Source organism: Thalassophryne amazonica, chromosome 9, assembly GCF_902500255.1.
Source record: "Thalassophryne amazonica chromosome 9, fThaAma1.1, whole genome shotgun sequence".
NCBI lineage: Eukaryota > Metazoa > Chordata > Actinopteri > Batrachoidiformes > Batrachoididae > Thalassophryne > Thalassophryne amazonica.
The window spans coordinates 105,346,617-105,370,994 of NC_047111.1; the positions used below are offsets into that span (position 1 = coordinate 105,346,617).

The 24,378-nt window shown below is 42.3% G+C and overlaps 1 protein-coding gene across 3 annotated transcripts in view; it reads right to left on the reverse strand.

Annotated features, from left to right (window-relative positions):
• The window catches only part of LOC117517749 (protein turtle homolog B-like), a 394,390-nt gene that overhangs the window by 73,033 nt on the left and 296,979 nt on the right, over positions 1-24,378 (reverse strand). For all 3 annotated transcript variants that reach the window (XM_034178899.1, XM_034178897.1, XM_034178898.1), the window contains exons 12-13: positions 14,863-14,974; positions 10,336-10,511 (exon numbers count right to left, since the gene is read on the reverse strand). In XM_034178899.1, coding sequence (XP_034034790.1) covers positions 10,336-10,511; positions 14,863-14,974 — 288 coding nt within the window. The remainder of the gene's footprint in view (positions 1-10,335; positions 10,512-14,862; positions 14,975-24,378) is intronic.

Consider the following 24,378-nt stretch of genomic DNA (forward strand, 5'->3'; position numbering starts at 1 on the left):
TTTCCTTCCTTCACTATCTTGTACTCTGTAAGGGAGATAGAGTATCTCGTCAATAGTTTTACATCCTCATTGAAGACAACTTTGGATGCTGTAGCTCCTCTGAAAAAGAGAGCTTTAAATCAGAAGTGTCTGACTCCGTGGTATAACTCACAAACTCGTAGCTTAAAGCAGATAACCCGTAAGTTGGAGAGGAAATGGTGTCTCACTAATTTAGAAGATCTTCACTTAGCCTGGAAAAAGAGTCTGTTGCTCTATAAAAAAGCCCTCCATAAAGCTAGGACATCTTTCTACTCATCACTAATTGAAGAAAATAAGAACAACCCCAGGTTTCTTTTCAGCACTGTAGCCAGGCTGACAAAGAGTCAGAGCTCTATTGAGCTGAGTATTCCATTAACTTTAACTAGTAATGACTTCATGACTTTCTTTGCTAACAAAATTTTAACTATTAGAGAAAAAATTACTCATAACCATCCCAAAGACGTATCGTTATCTTTGGCTGCTTTCAGTGATGCCGGTATTTGGTTAGACTCTTTCTCTCCGATTGTTGTGTCTGAGTTATTTTCATTAGTTACTTCATCCAAACCATCAACATGTTTATTAGACCCCATTCCTACCAGGCTGCTCAAGGAAGCCCTACCATTATTTAATGCTTCGATCTTAAATATGATCAATCTATCTTTGTTAGTTGGCTATGTACCACAGGCTTTTAAGGTGGCAGTAATTAAACCATTACTTAAAAAGCCATCACTTGACCCAGCTATCTTAGCTAATTATAGGCCAATCTCCAACCTTCCTTTTCTCTCAAAAATTCTTGAAAGGGTAGTTGTAAAACAGCTAACTGATCATCTGCAGAGGAATGGTCTATTTGAAGAGTTTCAGTCAGGTTTTAGAATTCATCATAGTACAGAAACAGCATTAGTGAAGGTTACAAATGATCTTCTTATGGCCTCGGACAGTGGACTCATCTCTGTGCTTGTTCTGTTAGACCTCAGTGCTGCTTTTGATACTGTTGACCATAAAATTTTATTACAGAGATTAGAGCATGCCATAGGTATTAAAGGCACTGCACTGCGGTGGTTTGAATCATATTTGTCTAATAGATTACAATTTGTTCATGTAAATGGGGAATCGTCTTCACAGACTAAAGTTAATTATGGAGTTCCACAAGGTTCTGTGCTAGGACCAATTTTATTCACTTTATACATGCTTCCCTTAGGCAGTATTATTAGACGGTATTGCTTAAATTTTCATTGTTACGCAGATGATACCCAGCTTTATCTATCCATGAAGCCAGAGGACACACACCAATTAGCTAAACTGCAGGATTGTCTTACAGACATAAAGACATGGATGACCTCTAATTTCCTGCTTTTAAACTCAGATAAAACTGAAGTTATTGTACTTGGCCCCACAAATCTTAGAAACATGGTGTCTAACCAGATCCTTACTCTGGATGGCATTACCCTGACCTCTAGTAATACTGTGAGAAATCTTGGCGTCATTTTTGATCAGGATATGTCATTCAAAGCGCATATTAAACAAATATGTAGGACTGCTTTTTGTCAGGTTTTCTAAGGTACGATTAAAGTGGTGGGTGGACTCATTTACATTTTGAGCAAAGCCAATCGAGTCTAACAATAGATTAAATGCAGTGTTGAGGCTGTCATTCTCAGCATCTGTGTGGATGTTAAAATCGCCCACTATAATTATCTTATCTGAGCTAAGCAATAAGTCAGACAAAAGGTCAGAAAATTCACAAAGAAACTCACAGTAATGACCAGGTGGACGATAGATAACAACAAATAAAACCGGTTTTTGGGACTTCCAATTTGGATGGACAAGACTAAGAGTCAAGCTTTCAAATGAATTAAAGCTCTGTCTGGGTTTTTGATTAATTAATAAGCTAACATATTCATCCTGCTCTAACCAGGTTTCTGTAAGGCAGAATAAATCAATATGTTGATCAATTATTATACCATTTACTAAGAGGGACTTAGAAGAGAGAGATCTAATGTTTAATAGACCACATTTAACTGTTTTAGTCTGTGGTGCAGTTGAAGGTGCTATATTTTCTTTTTGAATTTTTATGCTTAAATAGATTTTTGCTGGTTATTGGTGGTTTGGGAGCAGGCACCGTCTCTACGGGGATGGGGTAATGAGGGGATGGCGGGGAGAGAGAAGCTGCAGAGAGGTGTGTAAGACTACAACTCTGCTTCCTGGTCCCAACCCTGGATAGTCACGGTTTGGAGGGTTTAATAAAATTGGCCAGATTTCTAGAAATGAGAGCTGCTCCATCCAAAGTGGGATGGATGCCGTCTCTCCTAACAAGGCCAGGTTTTCCCCAGAAGCTTTGCCAATTATCTATGAAGCCCACCTCATTTTTTGGACACCACTCAGACAGCCAGCAATTCAAGGAGAACATGCGGCTAAACATGTCACTCCCGGTCCGATTGGGGAGGGGCCCAGAGAAAACTACAGAGTCCGACATTGTTTTTGCAAAGTTACACACCGATTCAATATTAATTTTAGTGACCTCCGATTGGCGTAACCGGGTGTCATTACTGCCGACGTGAATTACAATCTTACCAAATTTACTCTTAGCCTTAGCCAGCAGTTTCAAATTTCCTTCAATGTTGCCTGCTCTGGCCCCCGGAAGACAAGTGACTATGGTTGCTGGTGTCGCTAACTTCACATTTCTCAAAACAGAGTCGCCAATAACCAGAGTCTGTTCCTCGGCGGGTGTGTCGCTGAGTGGATAAAAACGGTTAGAAATGTGAACGGGTTGGCGGTGTACACAGGGCTTCTGTTTAGGACTACGCTTCCTCCTCACAGTCACCCAGTCGGCCTGCTTTCCCGGCTGCTCGGGATCTGCCGGAGGGGAACTAACGGCGGCTAAGCTACCTTGGTCCGCACCGACTACAGGGGCCTGGCTAGCTGTAGGATTTTCCAAGGTGCGGAGCCGAGTCTCCAATTCGCCCAGCCTGGCCTCCAAAGCTACGAATAAGCTACACTTATTACAAGTACCATTACTGCTAAAGGAGGCTGAGGAATAACTAAACATTTCACACCCAGAGCAGAAAAGTGCGGGAGAGACAGGAGAAGCCACCATGCTAAACCGGCTAAGAGCTAGTAGCTGCGCTAAGCTAGCGGATTCCTAAAAACACACAAAGTGAATAATGTGTAAATAATTTAGAGGTGATTCAGCAGAAGGAGTGCTTTAGTTAAGGCACGTGAAGATTACACTGTGAAACAAATCGCTATCTAGTTAACTAGATCAATCTAACTGCGCAGATTAAACAGCTAACAGATACAGCAAAACACCGCTGTGCTCCGGAACAGGAAGTGATACAATACCGCAGTGAGAGCCAACCACCAGTAGAGGCGGTAGTAGTCAGGATAGAATTGGGGCCAAACACTGGCAGATCACCTGATCACCTGTGTACCGTACCTCATCCTGAAATAAAGACGACGACTGCTTTTACACGTAAACCTGATGTGGGAGTCTGCATCGTGGGTCCAGCCGCTTCAGCGGGCTGGCAGCCGCCCGTCCAGACACAATATAAGAATTAATTATTTTTACAGCCAGTTTTCTTGAGAAATGTCAAAGGATGAATACATGAACATTTCCAAGTCACTGAATATTTCTTAATTTAATTTTAATTTAATTAGCTTATAATGCGCCAAATCACAGCAAAAGCCGTCTCAAGGTGCCTTACATAAAACAAGTCAACATAAAATTGAATAAATAATTAAAAATGAATAAAAAAATTCAAATACATAAATAAAAACAGAAGTAAAATAATACAACAAATAAAAATAAAAACTATCCATAAGAAAGAGAATAAAAATAGGTTTTGAGTCTTGACTTAAAAAAGTCCACAGACTCAGACTGCCTCACGGTCGCAGGAAGACTGTTCCACAGGGTGAATGCACGATACGAAAAGGCTCTTTGACCTGCTGACTTCTTCTTCACCCTGGGAACACAGAGAAGTCCCGCATCCTGTGACCGCAAAGCCCGGGCCGGCACGTAGCGTTCCACCAGATCAACCAGATAAGATGGCGCCAGTCCATGAACAACCTTATAAGTCAATAACAAAACCTTAAAATCTGCTCTCACAGAGACAGGGAGCCAGTGCAAAGATGCCAAAATGGGTGTGATATGTTCAGACCTTCTGCTACATGTCAGAAGTCTGGCGGCAGCGTTCTGAACCAGCTGAAGACCCCTAATGCTGGACTGTGGTAACCCTGAAAATAGAACATTACAATAATCTAGTCTAGAAGAAACAAAAGCATGAATCAGGGTCTCAGCATCAGCCATGGACAGGATGGGGCGGATCCTCGCTATATTTCTCAGATGGAAAAAAGCAGTCCTAGTAACATCCCTGATGTGGAGGTCAAAAGACAACGTGGGATCAAAAATTACCCCAAGGGTCCTCATTTTATCCGTATGATGTATGACACAGGAACCCAGGCTGAGCGCCAGCTGGTCAAACTGATGCCGATGTCTCGCTGGACCAAGAACCATCATTTCAGTCTTATCAAAGTTTAAGAGTAGGAAGTTACTAGACATCCAACTTCTCACTGATAGAAGACAGTCCTCCAGGGATTTTATGGGAGTGAGATTTCCCGCAGTTATCGGCATGTACAACTGAGTATCATCAGCATAACAATGAAAGGCAATCCCAAAACTCCGCAGTATATGCCCAAGGGTTGCCACATATAGGGAGAAAAGCAAGGGGCCTAAAACAGATCCCTGTGGAACCCCAAATCTCATGTCAGCAAGGTCAGAGGTAGTGCTATTATACAAGACACATTGAGAATGACTGGACAGATATGATGTCAACCAGGCAAAGGCACTTCCAGTAATCCCAAAAAAATTCTCCAACCTATTGAGCAAAATATGATGATCCACAGTATCAAACGCTACACTGAGATCTAACAACACCAAAACCGTAGTGGTGTCTGAGTCCATTGCTTGCAGAAGATCATTCACAACTTTAGTGAGCGCTGTCTCTGTGGAGTGATATTTCCTAAAAGCAGACTGCAGCGGCTCAAAAATATCACTCTCAGAAAGGTGGTCTATGAGCTACCGAGAAACCACCTTTTCTAAAATTTTGTAACAGAATGATAGATTTGATATTGGCCTGTAATTTTTCAATACACTAGGGTCAAGATTAGATTTCTTAAGTAATGGTTTAATCACTGCTGATTTACAACATTTCGGAACAGATCCAGAGGTTAATGACAGATTAATAATTTCCAGCACAGTCGGCGCAAGAGTGGGCCACAGGTCCTTTAAACAATTTTGTTGGTATAGGATCAAATAAACAGGTTGTGCTTTTTGTAGACGCCACGTTTCGTCAGCACGCCTAATGAAATACTATTAAATTCTGTCAATCTAGGTAACACCTCAATGATAGCGCCCACCTCCATAGCAGGTTTTAATGGCTGGGCCGAGGCGTGCTGAGATATGCTCAGTCTAATATGTTCTATTTTCTTCTCAAAATAATCCAAGAAATCTTGTGCTGAAAAGGGATAACGACTAACAGGTGGCTGCCCGTGAATAAGAAATGCGACCATGTCAAACAAAAACTTTGAGTTATGTTTGTTTTTACTGATCAAATCAGAGTAATAGGTCCGCTTCGTGGCCAGTAGTGCATGCTTATAATCTAAAATAGCATCTCGCCACACAAGGCGGAACACCACTAATTTGGAATAACGCCATTTCCGTTCCAAACCTCTAGCCTTCTGCCTGAGGTCACGCAAATAATCATTGAACCAAGGTGACTGTGCCTTAGGAGGGCGTGACCTTAAAAGAGGAGACACAATCTTATCAAGTGTAGTTTTAAGCGTTAAATTTAGACTATCCGCGAGGCTGTCCACTGATTTAGCATTCTCCAGATTCAAGGCTAAAATATCAGGTAGTCTGGCCTCAAGTTCAGTCATAGTTGAGGGTTTAATACGACGCTGCAGTTGTAGAAAAGGTGGTTGTTCCACTAAACATGGCAGCGTAAATGTAAACCTGATAAGTGAATGGTCAGAGACTATAGATGCGAGAGGCAAAATGTCAATATCTGTGACAGCAAATCCACGTGCAAGAACCCGATCCAGGGTATTTCCACTAATGTTTGTTGGGTCCTGAATGCATTGCTGGAATCCTAATGCATCCACAATTCGCATAAATGATTTGCTAAGGGGATCAGAGGGCTTATTTATACGAATGTTAGTCACCAATAATCAAAATGTTATCTGCACTAGTTGACAAACTAGAGATGAACGCACCAAATTCATCTAAGAAGTCAGAATATGGGCCAGGGGGCCTATAAACAGTGACAAAATAACAGCTGAGCTCCAGTTTTATGACCCTGACAGTACTTAGCATCTTGGGCATAACGGAGAGTCAGATGCTCAAACGAATTATATTTGTGACCCCCAAGAGCTAATAAAGAAAACCTAGATTTGTAAATAAAAGCCACACCCCCGCCTTGCTTCACACCACGAGACACGTGACTAAATGTGTACGCTGGTGGACAGGCCTCATTCAGAGGAAGGAGAGTTGTGGGTTTGAGCCAGGTTTCACACAAGCCAATCATATCTAAATGATGATCCATGATTAAATCATTAATCAACAATGGTTTCGAGGACAGTGATCTGATGTTCAGGAGACCCAGGGTAAGGACCTCAGTGGGGATGGCAATCTTACTGTTCGGAACCCGGCGAAGCAAGCCCAGGTTTCGAGAGCGCCACTGGCGCACATCAATCCGGCGAAGACGTGGACGGCCGGGCCGCCAGTCCTCAGAGCCGACCAGCGGCACCACACAGGCTCTAACCGGATCCACAAGGCGCCAGGGCAGCACAGATCCTGCCAGAATTCTGTGCACAGCTCGTCTGGAAGCCAAACAGCAGGCCAAACAGGCCAAAAGGCAGTGCAGGAGCACGGCACAGAAAAGCCAGCACCTCCGATAAGAATGGGGGCAGAAAGTTCTGTTCACCCGCCGATAACCACACCGCACCACGAACCAGGGGCTGGAGATCCAGCAGAGTTTGGTGATCATACACCCGCAGTGCCTCTGACTCAAAAACAGCATAAATTAAAAACAATAACAAACAGACTGGAGAGCAGCAGACAAGTAGCCAGACACAACGGCGCCATCTTGGCACTCCCTCAAAGCCCAAACTTTCAAACTTTCTTAGACTTCATTTACATTAATCATTCAGAAATACAAACAGTGTGGTACTTTATGGTAAATCTGTGTCAAGTCGGCAGTTCTCAAAAACTAAATGTCCATGCTGGAAGGAGACAAGGGAGGGAAGCCACCAAGAAACAACTCTGAAAAAATTTTTGGCTTCTGTGGGTGTGAGTGGAGAAACTGGGAATAATGTAACATTTTTATTATCTTCATTTTACATATAGTCCAAACTTTTCCAATTTGTGGTTGTTTCTGTTGCATTTCTGAAATTACAGAACTGCTATAAAGAAAAGTGTTGACATTTTATTGTTTTTCAAAACTTTATAGAACAAATGTAAACACTAAACTCATAAGAAGGAAAAAATATACGGGCATGTGCAGGCAAACTGAACAATGCAGGCTGATTTGACTGCCCATATTTGTTGAGTATAAGACTGCAGCTTAATAACTCTGAAAAATAACAAAAATCATCCAGCTTGTATTTTTAGTCTGACTCGAGTTAATTTTAGTGCGATGATGAAGTCATCCTTTTTTTTCCTCCTCCTCAGTCACGTTTTGTGCTTGAACATAAAACACAACTACATCAGCTCAACATTTAAAATAAATACCTTTGGAAAATAACAGCCTATTAAAGTTCAGTGTTCTCACCTGCTTCATGTGATTTCTGTTTCTGAACATCACTGCAGAGTTTCTCCACCTCAAGTTTTTTTTTTCTTTTTAAACACATGTATGCATGATTTTTTCAATGCATTCATATATTCTAATTTTTTTAAAGGAATTTTGAACATTTATTTCTTCTCATCATGAACAGGATGGTACCATCAGTACAGCACCAGTAGAGAAAGTGGAGTGAGAAATAAGGCGGCTCCACATTTTTGCTTTTTCTTCACATGTTGGTTTACACTCGGGTTAAAATCCTCCCTCTCTACGCTGCAATCGCTGTCTCATGTGCACTGGTGTTCTCACTCTCACTCAGCAGACAGTAGCGTTTGAGTCCAGAAACAAAGTTCACGTCTTCCTGAAGATACTCCGTGTGATTGGTTGCCTGCACAGGTGCTACAGTTACGTCACAGCATCACTTAGTGTGAAATCCTGTGAGATTATCAAATTAAAAGACGCTATCGCACCGGACTGTTGTGTGGCCGCCAGAAGAGGAGGTACTGCTGGTCCACCACTAGAGGGCGTCCTGCCTGAATGGCGGGCTTCAGGCACGAGAGGGCGCCGCCGCCTCACGGGAGCAGCTGGAGATGACAGCTGTCCCTCATCACCATCTGACAGCTGTCCCTCATCATCATCACCATCACTATAAAAGCGGGGCAGCAACTCCACCTCGCTGCCGAGAAATCAGTCTACCTAGCAGGTAAACCTCTCAGCAGTTTTGGTGCCGATCGCACAGTGATCTTTTATTGTCTCGCAGGCGTTCCTGGACCTTTCCACAGCTGGAGGCCGGGATTGTACATCCAACAGGAGACGACGTATCTCTCTCCTCACGGATAAGTAGTGTCAGGACCTGCACGTGGTTGTTTGGAGGTGGAGGTGTTTGTCCTCCGGACGGAACTGTTTGCTGACTGTTTACTGGGTGTGTGCACACACACCTACCATTAACTGTTTCTGCTTCCTGCCAGCAGTACCAGATCTGACAGCTGGAGACGGTGGCCACCTGGTGTGTTCCAGACCCGTTGGCAGTGGAAATCGTGTGGGACCCGGCTCTTCTCTGGACAGACGTCTTCTATCCTCGAGCCTGCCCACATGTCACCGTTGTACATTGTTTGACTCCAAAACCTGTAATTTTTTGTATCTCATTGTGCACTTCACAACAGTAAATTGTTACTTTTGGCTTATCCATTGTCCATTCATTTACGCCCCCTGTTGTGGGTCCGTGTCACGACACTTTCCCAACACGGACGGCGAAAAAAAAAAAAAAAAAAGATTCACGGACACGGACGGAGACATTAAGGTGCAGGGAGTAGCACTGGAGGACTTAAAGAGCCACATGCAGCTCCGGAGCTGCAGGTTGCCAACTCCTGGTTTAGATGACAACTCATTTCTTTGCATGCTTCATAAACTCTGCTGTGCATGAACAATCGGTGAAACAAAGGCACAGTAGCATTCTGACATCTGAAGTACAAAAGACAAATATAACTATCATGTAGTGTATTGGTTCACAATAATCAATTATCTTAAGTAGAACAACTGATTAGCTAAAGATGCTAAAACAGGAGTGAGACTTCTGTTTTTGTTATTTATTCATAAGATACAGCGTGAATGTTCATGACAGAAAAGAGGAAAAAGTTAGTGGACAGACGGAGAGGCCCCTTTGGGGACGAGTGTTAAAAAAGAATTCAACACTTTTTTTTATCTTGTCTTAATAATAGACAAAAAAAAACACATATAACTGTTTAACATAGCATCTGTTGTCTGGAGATTAAAACATCACAGTTTAAAATCGGGATGCTCCAAAGTTCTGAATTTCAATTCAGATCAGGGAGACAGACACCCTCTCTACTTTTAAGATTAGGCTTAAAACTTTCCTTTTTGCTAAAGCTTATAGTTAGGGCTGGATCAGGTGACCCTGAACCATCCCTTAGTTATGCTGCTATAGATGTAGACTGCTGGGGGGTTCCCATGATGCACTGTTTCTTTCTCTTTTTGCTCTGTATGCACCACTCTGCATTTAATCATTAGTGATCGATCTCTGCTCCCCTCCACAGCATGTCTTTTTCCTGGTTCTCTCCCTCAGCCCCAACCAGTCCCAGCAGAAGACTGCCCCTCCCTGAGCCTGGTTCTGCTGGAGGTTTCTTCCTGTTAAAAGGGAGTTTTTCCTTCCCACTGTAGCCAAGTGCTTGCTCACAGGGGGTCGTTTTGACCGTTGGGGTTTTACATAATTATTGTATGGCCTTGCCTTACAATATAAAGCGCCTTGGGGCAACTGTTTGTTGTGATTTGGCGCTATATAAAAAAATTGATTGATTGATTGATTGATTGATAATCCAAATGTGTTGTATTAAAAGTATAATAGTGTTATTCTGAATTAAAAAGAAAATCTTACAAACAACAGCAGTTCCAGCCCTTAGACTTGCGTGGCTGCCAAAGCCATTTTATTATTGGGTTTCCATTGTGCTGCCGGGGCCAGTAGAGTACTCACCTAGCGTGTTCACAGTGACAACCTCGCTGAAGGGACCTGTGCCAAGCTTGTTTTGGGCCAGGACGCTAAACTGGTATGTTGTCTCTGGCTCTAAACCAGGCACCACCAGCCAGTCATGGCCTCCAGGCACAGGTATGGAAAGCCAGTCATGTGGACCTAAATGCTCCCTCTTCAGCCTGTACAGGAGTCAGGGTGACAAAGACAGTTTAAACAAACAAAACATTAAGTTACGTGACATTAAGTAAAAATAAATAAATAAATAAATAAATAAAACAACAGGACTGATTTTACATCTTAGTGTTGCATCCATTTAGGCATCAATTTTATGTTTTCCCTGGATAAAGGTAATATCGAGAGAATATTTTTCTTAGTGTAATTTTGCTCGCTCACTCACTCACTCATCTTCAATTGCTTACTCCAATTAAGGGTAACAGGGAATGAAGGCTATCACAGCAGTCACAGGGCGTGAGGCAGCGTACACCCTGGACAGGACGCCAGTCTGTCGCAGGGCCACATATAGACAAACAAACACTTTCACACCCGCATGTACACCTACGGACAATTTAAACTTTCCAATCCATCTAACCTGCATGTCTTTTGGATGTGGGAGGAAGCCGGAGCACCTGGAGGGAACCCACACAAACACGGGGAGAACATGCAAACTCCACACAGAAAGGCCACAGGTGGGAATCGATCCCATGACCTTCTTGCTGTGAGGCAACAGTGCTGAGCACCAAGCCAACATGCTGCCCTGTAATTTTTCTATAGTTTCCAATTTAACATCTTTCTATTTATACAATTACACACACACACACACACACACACACACACACACACACACACACACACACACACACACACACACACACACACACACACACACACATATACATATATATGCTTAATCTGAATGAAAAACAAAAAGATCAGCCCACTGCCAAAATGTGACAAATACACATTTTGGTGTGAAACACGAGGCGTTACTGTCATAGTCACACAGTTCAAAGAGAATTCTCCTGTTCTAGCATAGCTTCATTTACAACATCTGGTAATTAATCTGGTAATGGTTAACATATAATGCGCTCAGATTTGCATTTTGCTAACTGCCCATTACATGCATTCAGCATTAGGGCCCCTTCACACATACCACAAATAAGTAGGAATTGGGCGAATCACGGTGAAACAGCCCGCACAAAAACATTGAGCGATGTCAGGAGGGACACACGGTCGGGCAGGCGTGAACAATCCCACAGCGATGGTTTTGTGCACATGCATGAGCTCCAGTGCGAGCAGCTAGAGCATGTGGAACCACATTGCACAGCTGCTGTGGAAAAAAAAAATACATGCCACCCACGGGAATCAAAACTGCAAATTACAAAAGCTCTGATTGCCAGCCAGAAACTTTACCACTGCACTACCATCACTGTCCTATAAAAGGTGTGTAAAATGCCTGAAATGAATGAGGAGATAAAAGTATATATATATATATATATATATATATATATATATATATATATATATATATATATAAAATAATAAAACCATACACCATAAAAAAACACTGCATTTTACTGAATCACTCTTATCAAATAGGCAATGCATGAGCCGTCTGTTCCTCTGTAGATGACCCATGGTCACAGACGTACAGTCATAACATGACATGAATGAAGCAGGGCGCTCTCTTCATGTCCACATCTACTGACCTGGCGTGTACAGCCCAACACGTGTCCTGTCATTGCGTCATGTGGAACAGAGCTCACATGGGTGACGTGACATTCAGATTGCCCGCTGCGTGTTATGATCTGATTGTCCGTATCACCTGGAGCAGCCTATCAATGTGCACGCCGTGCGCTCGCTCAATGCAGCCTATCGCAACAGCAATGTATGTTTTTATGTATGTCCACGTGAAATCAGCAAGCAGACACACACGCGTCACAGTGGACAGTTGTTAGTTCATGTCCGTCAAAACACAGTACATGTTCCCCAGCTGGGACGTCCAGAACCAGAGGTCTCACCAGCTGCTGCTGTCGGCGGACACGGCCCTGTCAGTTCAGCACACACACCAACGCTCTCCCAATTACTCTCTGTTATGTGATCATTATTTTTTAGTTATTTGTTATGTAATTGTGTATGTAGGTAGTGTAGTACTTATTAATATACCTGTCGTGGCTGAGGTCTCTGTGTTTGTAATGTGACACGTCGTGTGCAATGAACTGTCATCCAGCTGTGTGTGTGCTGTAATCAGCTGAGAGGCGCCTCCCCATGTGCGCTCTGACGTGGCTGTCTGTCCCACATGTGATCATGTCTGTACATACATATAAGCATTTTATGCAAGTATTCCCCTCCCACAATGGTTCATGCGAGCTATGTTGGTTGTTCGTGTATGTCACCTGGAATTTGGCCGACACCTGCTGCCAGAGGGATCGAATGGGCTCCCACAGAGCACTCTCCGTCTTTCAGCAGCAGGTGTGCATGAATACCGTTTTTTACGGACTGTAAGTCGCACTTTTTTTTTTACATGTTTTGGCCGGGGGTGCGACCTATACTCCAGAGCAACTTATAAATGAAAAATATACCGGTAGACTCTCAATTAATTTACCGTAATAAAAAATTTTACGTGACAGAGTCGCACTATGTTTTAAAATGGCCACCGGAAACGGAAATGCTATGCATCATGGGCACTGTAGTATGGCGGGCGCCCTATAGGTCACACTGGTTGCAATAACCAATCAGAGAACAGAACATTGGACGCGTATTCCTCACCTCACCCAGACAATGAATGTGAAAGTGTGTGAAGCAGACAAACACGGTGCTTGCTGTTATTCCGGGAGGGCTAACAAACAGCTTCAACCCTTGGATATCAGTGTGAGCAGAGTGTTTAAGTTGACACTGAGAGCTGTGTGGGAGCACTGGGTGAGTGATGGCGGAGGATTAGTGTCTGCACTTGGAAGGAGCTGGCGTCGACACCACAGGGAGGTCATGAGCTGCGCAGGTAGGTGTTGCACGAACATCGGCAGCTGACACCTGGTGTTTACTATGGTCCACAGCGGGTAATATGTTAGAAAAGAACCGTTCAGCGATGGTGCGGGTTATGGTTCGGCTCGATATGTGGTCTGCAAAATACAAACATATCCGTAGGTAAATTGCAGCTCACGAGAGGGCACTCAAGGCTTGTGTGACTGTTCCTGCGACTTCTGACTACCATAGAAAAATAAAAATTTCAACATTACTGATAACTTAACAAGACAATGGAGAAGGCCCGAAAAAATGCCACCAAAAAGAAAATCATACTCTGCAGATTACAAGTTGCGACTGGTGAAATATGCATCCGAAAACGGTAGCCGTCATAATATTATCATCTGAACTTTTCATGTTAAGTTAACATACCTGTATGTCCATGCGACTTATAGTCCAGTGCGACTTATTTATGGTTTATTTTTCTTTATAACGGATAAAGCGGCTGGTGGGACTTATGCTCCGGTGCGACTTATAGTCCGGAAAATACGGTAGTTGTAGCGACGTGTACGAGGGGTTGGAGGCAGCTCTGATTTTTCACAAATGGCATGCAATTCCTCCTTCGTGCGCTAGTCGACTTAAATAGTGTTATGTGTGAAGGGGCCCTTAGCCATGTCTAATAACCAAATAAAGCATGACAACTGTACACGTGCACTAACTACAATTCTCATGGAATCACCAAGTTTGAAACCAAATCTATCCAAATCTCGACATCCAGTAATTAATTTCTGCTTAAATTTTGATTAAACAAAAACAAAAACAGGTATGTTTTACTGATCTGTTGTTTCTCTTAATGCCACTTACATTTTTAGCGTTTACTAATAATCTTAACTTTTCATCTAGATAAGTCAGACCAGCACTAGTCAGCCAAGATGCAAACATCTCCCTAAGAGACCTGGGTTAAAACTGTATTTCGTGCTTGTTACCCTTTAATGTTCAGCTCAACCGTTTGGAAGAGCACATTAATACCGACTACATGCTATTAAAAAATGTGAGGACATTAAAGGGCTAAGAAGTTGAAATTGCATTAATGCATTAATGCATGAACCTTTTGGATCCAAAACCACTCATTGAAAGCCATGCCAAACTGATATGCCATAAAATGTATATAAATTTTTAATGCATGTTTTAAAAAAAGTAACTTTTTACGCATTTTGGCCCAGCTCATGAATGAAAAATCAATTTAAAATTAAACCTCAGTGTAAGCATGGGAAACTTTTAACCCAGGTCATTTTCCAGTAAAGCAGTAGCAAAGCAGCAGCGGAAGCAGCAGCAGGACAGAATACTCTGGGTCATGTTCAGTTTAGTTGCAGTAGTTCTTAATACTCTTTAAAAAGAAATCTAAGATTAGAGATGAAAACTCACTGACATCGGACCTCCATGCATTTCCATCTCTACGTTTTCACAACTGAACACAACCCTGGAAAAGACATTTTTAGAAAAACAAGAGGTAGTATTGGAAGAAAAAAGCAGGAAGCAAAGCATGCTGGGATGACTCACACATGGCCATACCAGACTGAGAATGTCTGCTGGAAGCCTCCATCATAGCCCACATCCCAGGACACATTGGCCCAGCTGGAGGACGCCACCACACGGACGTTTGTAGGAGCGTGGGGGCTTGTGCCTGTTTCAGAGGAAAGCATAAATGTGTCATTTAAAGGTCATATTAGTCATGGAGTAACCCTTTTCTGCTACTGTTCATTCAATTATTTTGTCAAAGAAAAACTGAGACTGAGAAAAGTGCTTCAGAGCAGCAGCAACCCATGTAACATTTGGCTAAGATTGTACAAGTGAAAAGTGAGAAGTACCCCTTCATATTAATCTGAATTTGTACTTAGGGTGGCAAGTATAATTCATTAAGAAATTAAAAAAAAAGAAAGAAAAAAGAAACTACTTCAAGACTGCAAATGATCTTTTGATCCACCCACAAATAGTAGGTAAAGTTTTTATTAGAAATGGTATTATTAGCTATTGTACTTCATATTTGCCAAGTTAATCTCCCAACCCCTCTGTCACACCTGCATAGCAAGCTTTGTTTTACAGATGCTGGCAAACTGTCAGGTTCATAAACAGTTGGACAATGACAGTTTTTGCAATTTTGACTCTGCTTGCCACCACAATAGAGGAAAAATGAAACAATCAAGGTGTATCTGTTTTGTTCAACAAGGAGTTGAACAAAAACACTGCATTAACAACTTAGGAATTACAGCCTTTTTTTATACATCGTCCCTCTATTTTCAGAGGCCTCATGTAACAGGACGAACTAAATATAAGGGTTACAGTTAATAAAATAATGACTTTTACAGCCAGTTTTCTTTAGACATGTCAGTATGAAACAAACTTGTACCAACCCACTGACTTATACAGGGCATCCAGAAAGTATTCACAGTGCTATACTGTTACAGCATTATTGCAAAATGGATGAAATTTATTTTTTCCCCTCAAAATTCTACATACAATGCCCCATAATGAGAATGTGTGAAATAAGTTTTGATGAGATTTTTTGCAAATTCATTAAAAATAAATAAATAAATAAGAAATTACATGGACATAAGTATTCACATCCTTTGCCATGAAGCTCAAAATTGAGCTCAGGTGCATCTGAGCACCTGAGTTTTCACTGATCATCCTTGAGATGTTTCTACAGCTAATTGGAGTCCTCCTGGGGGTCAATTCAGTTGAACATGATTTGGAAAGACACACACTGTCTACATACAAAGTCCTACAGCTCACAGTGCATGTCAGAGCACAAAGCAAGCATGAAGTTAAAGGAATTGTCTGTAGACCTCAAAGACAGGATTGTCTTGAGGCACAAATCTGGGGAAGGGTACAGAAACATTTCTGCTGCTTTGAAAGTCCCAATGATGATGGTGTCCATCATCTGGAAATGGAAATAGTTCAGATCCAGCAGGACTCTTCCCAGAGCTGGCCGCCCAACTAAACTGAGCAATCGGGGAGAAGGCCCTTAGTCAGGGATGTGACCAAGGACCTGATAACCACTCTGTCAGAGCTCCTGCATTCCTCTGTTGAGAGAGGAGAAGCTTCCAGAAGGACAACCATCTCCGCAGCAATCTACCAATCAGGCCTATATGGTAGAGTGGACAGACAGAAGCCACTCAGTAAAAGGCACATGACAGCCTGACTGGAGTTTGCCAAAGGGCACCCAAAGGACTCTCAGACCATGAGAAACAAAATTCTCTGGTCTGATGAGACAAAGATTGAACTCTTTGGCATTATAATATATATATATATATATATATAAATATATATATATATATATATATTAGGGCTGGGCAAGTGAACGCATTATTATCGTGTTAACACGTGAATTAATTAACGCCGGCAACTTTTTTTAATTGCACGTTAATGCAGTTGTTTTTTATTGTAAGAGTCTGTTGCTCACAGGCTTTTGTTTTGCATGTCTGTCGCTGACTGCTGCTGCACTCACAGGAAGCAGTGTGATGAGTCCCCGACATTGGAAAAGAAAAGAATTGCCTGTCTGACGGGCTGAGAACACTGACGCTGGATCACAGATCTGGCAACTTGCTTCCGACGGATTGTTTGCTGTTGTGACGCTCTTCCAATCCCTACACTTTTTTTGGTTTTTAAGTGTATCTACTCTGAGTCTTAGTTAACTGCAGTCCTCCTGTTGTGAATCACTAGCGGTTAGCTTGCGTTAGCTAGGCTGACTCCCTCCCCCGCCGTTTATTTTATAACAGTTTTTACCAGTGTAATACTTCTGTTAGTTTTTCAGTGTAACTGCTGTGAATTTTACGTCATTATTTTACTCCTGTGTAACTCTTAGGAGTGGCTAGCATTTTCGCTAGCTGTTAGCTTGCATTAGTTAGGCAATCCCCCCCGCCGTTTCTTTAATACTTACGTTAATTTTTCAGTGTAACTGCTGTGAATTTTAGTTCACTACTGTGTTTATCTTAGGAGTGGTTTAGTCTTAGGAGTTTTTTTTTTCTTCCCCCCGGTTCTTTGATCACTGTTTCTACCAGTCTAATACTACTGTTACTTTTTCAGAGTAATTGCTGTGAATTTTAGTGCATTAATTTACTCCTGTGTAAACCTTAGGAGTTGAACAACTCAGGTGAACAACGAAGTCACGTCAAAGTCACATGCATCCCCACCGCTGAGGCCGTCTCAGCTGTGAGGCAGAGACTGCTGGAGGATGTGTCTGTACTTGAAAGGACCAAACTCACACCAGACCACATCTGCCAACTCTTGGAGATCTGTCTTAACACCACGTATTTCCTGTTTAGGGGGAATTACTACAGGCAGAATCATGGTTGTGCGATGGGGTCTCCGGTATCCCCCATTGTGGCCAATCTGTACATGGAGAGAGTGGAGAAGACAGCCTTGACGTCTTTCACGGGCATCTCTCCCGGTCACTGGTTCAGATATGTTGATGACACATGGGTAAAAATCAAGCAACAGGAAGTTGAGGACTTTACAGAACACATCAACTCGGTGGACGCCAATATCAAGTTCACACGTGAGGATGCCAGAAACAACCATTTAGCCTTCTTGGCCTGTGATGTTACAATTGGAGAGAACAGGCAGCTCCAGACAGGGGTTTACAGAAAACCAACTCACACTGACCAATATCTGCTCTTTGGCTCAAACCACCCCCTTGAACACAAGCTCGGGGTGATCAGGACACTTCAACACAGAGCCCTACAGGTGCCCACAACTGCAGAGGGAAGGGCTAAAGAACAACAACTTGTCCGGAAAGCCCTCACAGTATGTGGGTTCCACGATGGTCCCTGGACAAAGTGCAGAAGTCCCAGAGAACAAAGAGACCAGATAGACAGGAGACGGAGACAAGAAGAAGAGGAGTGTCTCTCCCTTATTTAGCAGGAGTAGGGGAAAAACTACAGAGGATCTTCAGACAGCACAAAATCCCAGTTTACTTTAAACCGGTTAACACCTTGAGACAGAAATTAGTTCACCCTAAGGACAGGATCCCTAGTTACAAACAGAGCAATGTAGTGTATTCTATCAGATGTCAGGAAAACTGCAACGAACACTACATAGGTGAGACTAAGCAACCTTTACACAAAAGGCTATACCAGCACCGCAGAGAGGGCGCCAGTGGACCTCAGTCTGCAGTTCATCTCCACCTTAACCATACATTTTAGGACAAGGAAGTTAAAATATTTGCCAGAGAGAAGAAATGGCTTGAGAGAGAGGTCAAGGAGGCATTCTTTGTGAAATGTTTAAAACCCAGCCTTAACCGGGGAGGGGGTCTGAGACACGCTTTATCTCCTGTTTACAATGGGGTACTCAGGTCAAAGCAGTTTCAGTGTTTTGTTCATGGTAATGAGTCATTCACATCATCAGCAGAGTCGTCAAGGGAGCCATCAGGAGAGGGTCCGTCCCATCATTACGAGGGACAGCTGCCCTGTCATTAGGAGGGTGCTAACTAGAGCACAACAGGTGCTAATTAGAGCTATTGTTTAGTCACTAGCCTATAGCAGTCTGCCTCTCGGTAGGAGGGGTCTGGTTAGGTTTAAAACTCCAGCTTTTGTGACTTCTGATTATTCTTCTCTACAATAATCAAGACAGAAGTCAGACCACCAGAGCAAGAATTTTAGCTGAGGAAGCTTCTGCGATTTGAAGTGAAACGTCCTCGCATCAAGCAACCCAGTTCAGTCAAAGATTCAAGCTTCTCTAATATGGAAACCACCTGGACAACTGAGAGCCTACAAAGAAACAAAGCATAAAAAGATTGCAAAACCTGAACATAAATGTACATAAAAGGGTGGTGGGGGGTGGGGTGTAATCTTGATTCTGTATTCTGGTGAATTTAAATACAGTAGTGTTCAGAATAATAGTAGTGCTATGTGACTAAAAAGATTAATCCAGGTTTTGAGTATATTTCTTATTGTTACATGGGAAACAAGATACCAGTAGATTCAGTAGATTCTCACAAATCCAACAAGACCAAGCATTCATATGCACACTCTTAAGGCTATGAAATTGGGCTATTAGGAAAAAAGTAGAAAAGGGGGTGTTCACAATAATAGTAGCATCTGCTGTTGACGCTACAAACTCAAAACTATTATGTTCAAACTGCCTTTTTAGGAATCCTGTGAATCACTAAACTAGTATTTAGTTGTATAACCACAGTTTTTCATGATTTCTTCACATCTGCGAGGCATTAATTTTGTTGGTTTGGAACCAAGATTTTGCTCATTTACTAGTGTGCTTGGGGTCATTGTCTTGTTGAAACACCTATTTCAAGGGCATTCCTCTTCAGCATAAGGCAACATGACCTCTTCAACTATTTTGACATATCCAAACTGATCCATGATACCTGGTATGCGATATATAGGTCCAACACCATAGTAGGAGAAACATGCCCATATCATGATGCTTGCACCACCATGCATCACTGTCTTCACTGTGAATTGTGGCTTGAATTCAGAGTTTGGGGGTCGTCTCCCAAACTGTCTGCGGCCCTTTGACCCAAAAACAACAATTTTACTCTCATCAGTCCAAAAAAATATTCCTCCATTTCTCTTTAGGCCAGTTGATGTGTTCTTTGGCAAATTGTAACCTCTTCTGCACATGTCTTTTATTTAACAGAGGGACTTTGCGGGGGATTCTTGCAAAGAAATTAGCTTCACACGGGCGTGTTCTGTCACAGCACTTACAGGTAACTCCAGACTGATCAATGGGTGAGCCTTTGCCATTCTGGTTATTCTTCTATCCATTTTGATGGTTGTTTTCCGTTTTCTTCCCCGCGTCTGTTTTTTATGTCCATTTTAAAGCATTGGAGATCATTGTAGATGAACAGCCTATAATTTTTTGCACCTGCGTATAAGTTTCCCCCTCTCCAATCAACTTTTTAATCAAACTACGCTGTTCTTCTGAACAATGTCTTGAACGTTCTATTTTCCTCAGGCTTTCAAAGAGAAAAGCATGTTCAACAGGTGCTGGCTTCATCCTTAAATAGGGGACACCTGATTCACACCTGTTTGTTCCACAAAATTGACGAACTCACTGACTGAATGCCACACTACTATTATTGAAACACCCCCTTTTCTACTTTTTTTTTTACTATAACATGAACGTTTGTTCTTGTTGGATTTGTGAGAATCTACTGAATCTACTGGTACCTTGTTTCCCATGTAACAATAAGAAATATACTCAAAACCTGGATTAATCTTTTTAGTCACATAGCACTACTATTATTCTGAACACTACTGTAGGTATGAAGCCCTCTGAAATAAAGAAAACTCACTTCCAACTATGGGGGTCTGGGGGATCTCCCCAGACATTTTTTAAAAGAGCAAGTCAAATTTTGTATATTCTAGTGAATTTTAATGGAATGAAGCCCTCTGAAACAATGAAAAATCACTTTAAACTGTCAAGTAAAAACATTATTGATTATGGGGGGTCTGGGGGATCTCCCCAGAAATTTTTTACAAGAGCAAGTTAAATTTTGTATATTCTAGTGAATTTTAATGGGTACGAAGCCCTCTGAAACAAAGAAAACTCACTTCAAACTGTCAAGTAAAAATTCTTTGTCTTCTGTAGTATTTTGTTCGGTTTCATTCCGGTAAATGCACCAAAAGGGTGCTGTGTTACTGGTTGTACAGTCAATAAAATACAAAATTAGGGCCTAAAGCAATTGACAACGTTGTTCTGCTGTGCACAAAGTAACATTGTCACCCGTTTTGAAAACGCATGCGCTCTGAGAAACTCAAAACTGGCTTATTCACATTTAATCCGTAAAATGCTCTCAGTCGTAAAACAAACTCGAGCTGCAACTAACGATTATTTCAGTAATCAATTAATGGGTTGATTATTTTTTCAATTAATCATTTATTTTTTGTTTTATACTTACATGTGAGTTTTGCCATTATTTCTTGAAGTGAGTTATTATTAAAAGGCCTTTATCACACAACATCAATGTTTGACCTTGTAACAAAGTAACGATGTTATATCCTTGTCAAAAACATACCTGGAGTAGTGTTTTGTTTTATTTTGCACATACATACATCACCGACACACCACAAAGAGGTTTCCATCAGGTTTCACCAGATTATAAGCATTTTAGATGCCTACAGAAACTATCTCAACCACTGACAACATATGACAGCAAGAGTTCACAAAGGTTTTTTGAAGGCCTGACTAAAGTGTAATATGTTATCTTTAATAAGATACTTTCTTGAAAAAGACCCATGTGTAATTTATTGCATTTTATTTATTTTTTCTTGTGTAAAAACACAGCTTACAGTGGGGCAAAAAAGTATTTAGTCAGTCCCTGATTGTGCAAGTTCTCCTACTTAGGTAGATGAGAGAGGTCTGTAATTTTCCTCATAGGTACACTTCAACTGTGAGAGACAAAATGAGAAAAGAAAATCCAGGAAATTACATTGTAGGATTTTTAAAGAATTTATTTGTAAATTATGGTGGAAAATAAGCATTTGGTGACCCACAAACAAGCAAGATTTCTGGCTCTCACAGACGTGTAACTTCTTTTTCAAAAAGCTTTTCTGTCCTCCACCTGTTACCTTTATTAATGGTATCTGTTGGAACTCGTTATCTGTATAAAAGACACCCGTCCACAGCCTCAAACAGTCAGACTCCAATTTCAACCATGGCCAAGACCAAAGAGCAGTCGAAGGACACCAGGAAGAACATTGCTGATGTGCACCAGGCTGGGAAGAGTGAATCTACAATAGTCAAGCAGGTTGGTATGAATAAATCAACTGTGGAAGCAATTGTAAGAAAATGGAAGACATACAAGACCATTGATAATCTCCCTCGATCTTGGGCTCCATGCAAGATATCATCCCATGGGGTCAAAATGATCATGAGAACGGTGAGCAAAAATCCCAGAACTATACAGAGGGACCTGATGAATGACCTGCAGAGAGCGGGGACCAAAGTAACAAAGGCCACACACTATGCAGAGAGGGACTCAAATCCTGCAGAGCCAGGCGTGTCCCCCTACTTAAGCCAGTACATGTTCAGGCCCGTCTGAAGTTTGCCAGAGAGCATATGGATGATCCAGAAGAGGATTGGGAGAATATCATGTGGTCAGATGAAACCAAAATAGAACTTTTTGGTAAAGACTCAACTCGTCGTGTTTGGAGGAAGAAGAATGCTGAGTGGCATTCCAAGAACACCATATCTACTGTGACGCATGGGGGTGGAAACATCATGCTTTGGGGCTGTTTTTCTGCAAAGTGGACAGGACGACTGATCCCTGTTCAGGGAAGAATGAACGGGGCCATGTATCATGAGATTTTAAGTCAAAACCTCCTTCCATCAGTGAGAGCACTGAAGATGCAACATGGTTGGGTCTTCCAGCATGACAATGATACCAAACACACCTCTCGGGCAACAAAGGAGTAGCTCTGTAAAAAGCATTTCAAGGTCCTGGAGTGGCCTAGCAAGTCTCCAGACCTCAACCCCATAGCAAATTTGTGTAGGGAGTTGAAAGTCCAAGTTGCTCAGCGACAGCCCCAAACATCAGTGCTCTAGAGCTGTGTTTCCCAACCGGGGGTACGCGTACCCCCCCGGGAGGTACTGCATTCATTCCCCGGGAGGTACTGCAGGGGGTATGCGGCGCATGGGGAGTTTTTTTTTTTTTTTTAAGGTGTCACACAAAAGCGTAGTCCCAAGCTAACTCGTTATATGTGGACAAAAGAATGTCTGCTGTGGAATTTAGTAATATTCTATTTATTTAATAAAATTTCAAAGATAAATCTTCTCAGCAATGTGTCATGTCAAGCTCATCAATAACGGTACGCTTGCGCTACTACTCATTTCCCCGGGAAGACAATGACCTGTGACACAAAATACAAAAGCATAGCAACCGATGTCTACAAAAAGTCTGGCTGCTACCTGCAGATGGATAAATGGTTAAAACGTCCAGTTTCTCTGGATCCAGGGGGTTCGGAGGAGACAGCAGAGAAATGCAAGAAAAAGGCCAAAGCTAAACCTAGGCAGTACAATGAAAACTACATTTTGTATGGTTTCACCACGTCAATGTCTTCAGAACTACCGCAGCCTCAGTGTTTCTTCTGTGGTGAAATTCTGGCTAACAGCGCAATGAAGCCAGCACATTTGCAGCGACACCAGAGCACCAAGCACCCTGCAAAAGTAGGGAAAACTGAAGAGTACTACAAACGAAAGATGTGAGAATTTAAGTCAAGTCAGATTCAGAATACAATGATGAAAGCCACTAATGTGTTGAGCAAAGCCCTGGAGGCGTCTTATGCTGTATCGCTGCTTGTGGCACAAACAAAAACTCCTCACTCAATTGTTGAAGAACTAATTCTCCCTGCAGTGACTCGCATGGCTGAAATAATGATAGACAAAAAACAGCTGAGACATTCAAGAAAGTTCCCCTGTCAAGCAACACTGTGGCCCGTCGGATTGATGATATGGCTCTTGATATTGCGGGACAAGTCGTGGACAAAATAAAACGAGCCGGTCAGTTCGCTTTGCAGCTGGATGAAATGACAGATGTGAGTGGAGAAGCGCAGCTCCTGGCCTTCGTTCGTTACAAAGATGTGTCAGACATAAACGAGCATATTTTGTTTTGCAAAAGACTGCCAGGAAAGACAACCGGGGAGAAAATGTTTCAGGTTATTGACGGTTTTTTCAAAGAGCACGATATACAGTGGAAACAATGCAGCCACATCTGTACTGATGGCGCGGCTGCAATGACTTGGAGTCTGAAGGGACTATTCGGACAAGTGAAAAAGGTAAACCCCGACATTAAATGGATGCATTGTATTATCCACCGTGAAGCACTGGCTAGTAAGAGAATGAGCCCTGATCTAAATGCTGTTATGGATGACGCGGTGAAGATGATCAACTTCATCCAATCCCGGCCACTAAATCACAGACTGTTCGAAACTCTTTGCCACGAGAGCGGCGCGCAACACGACCAGCTACTGCTTCACACAGACGTCCGCTGGCTGTCTCGTGGGAAAACGCTACTGAGGCTTTATGAACTTCGCAGTGAAGTTTTTGCATTTTTGAAGGAGCAGCTGCATC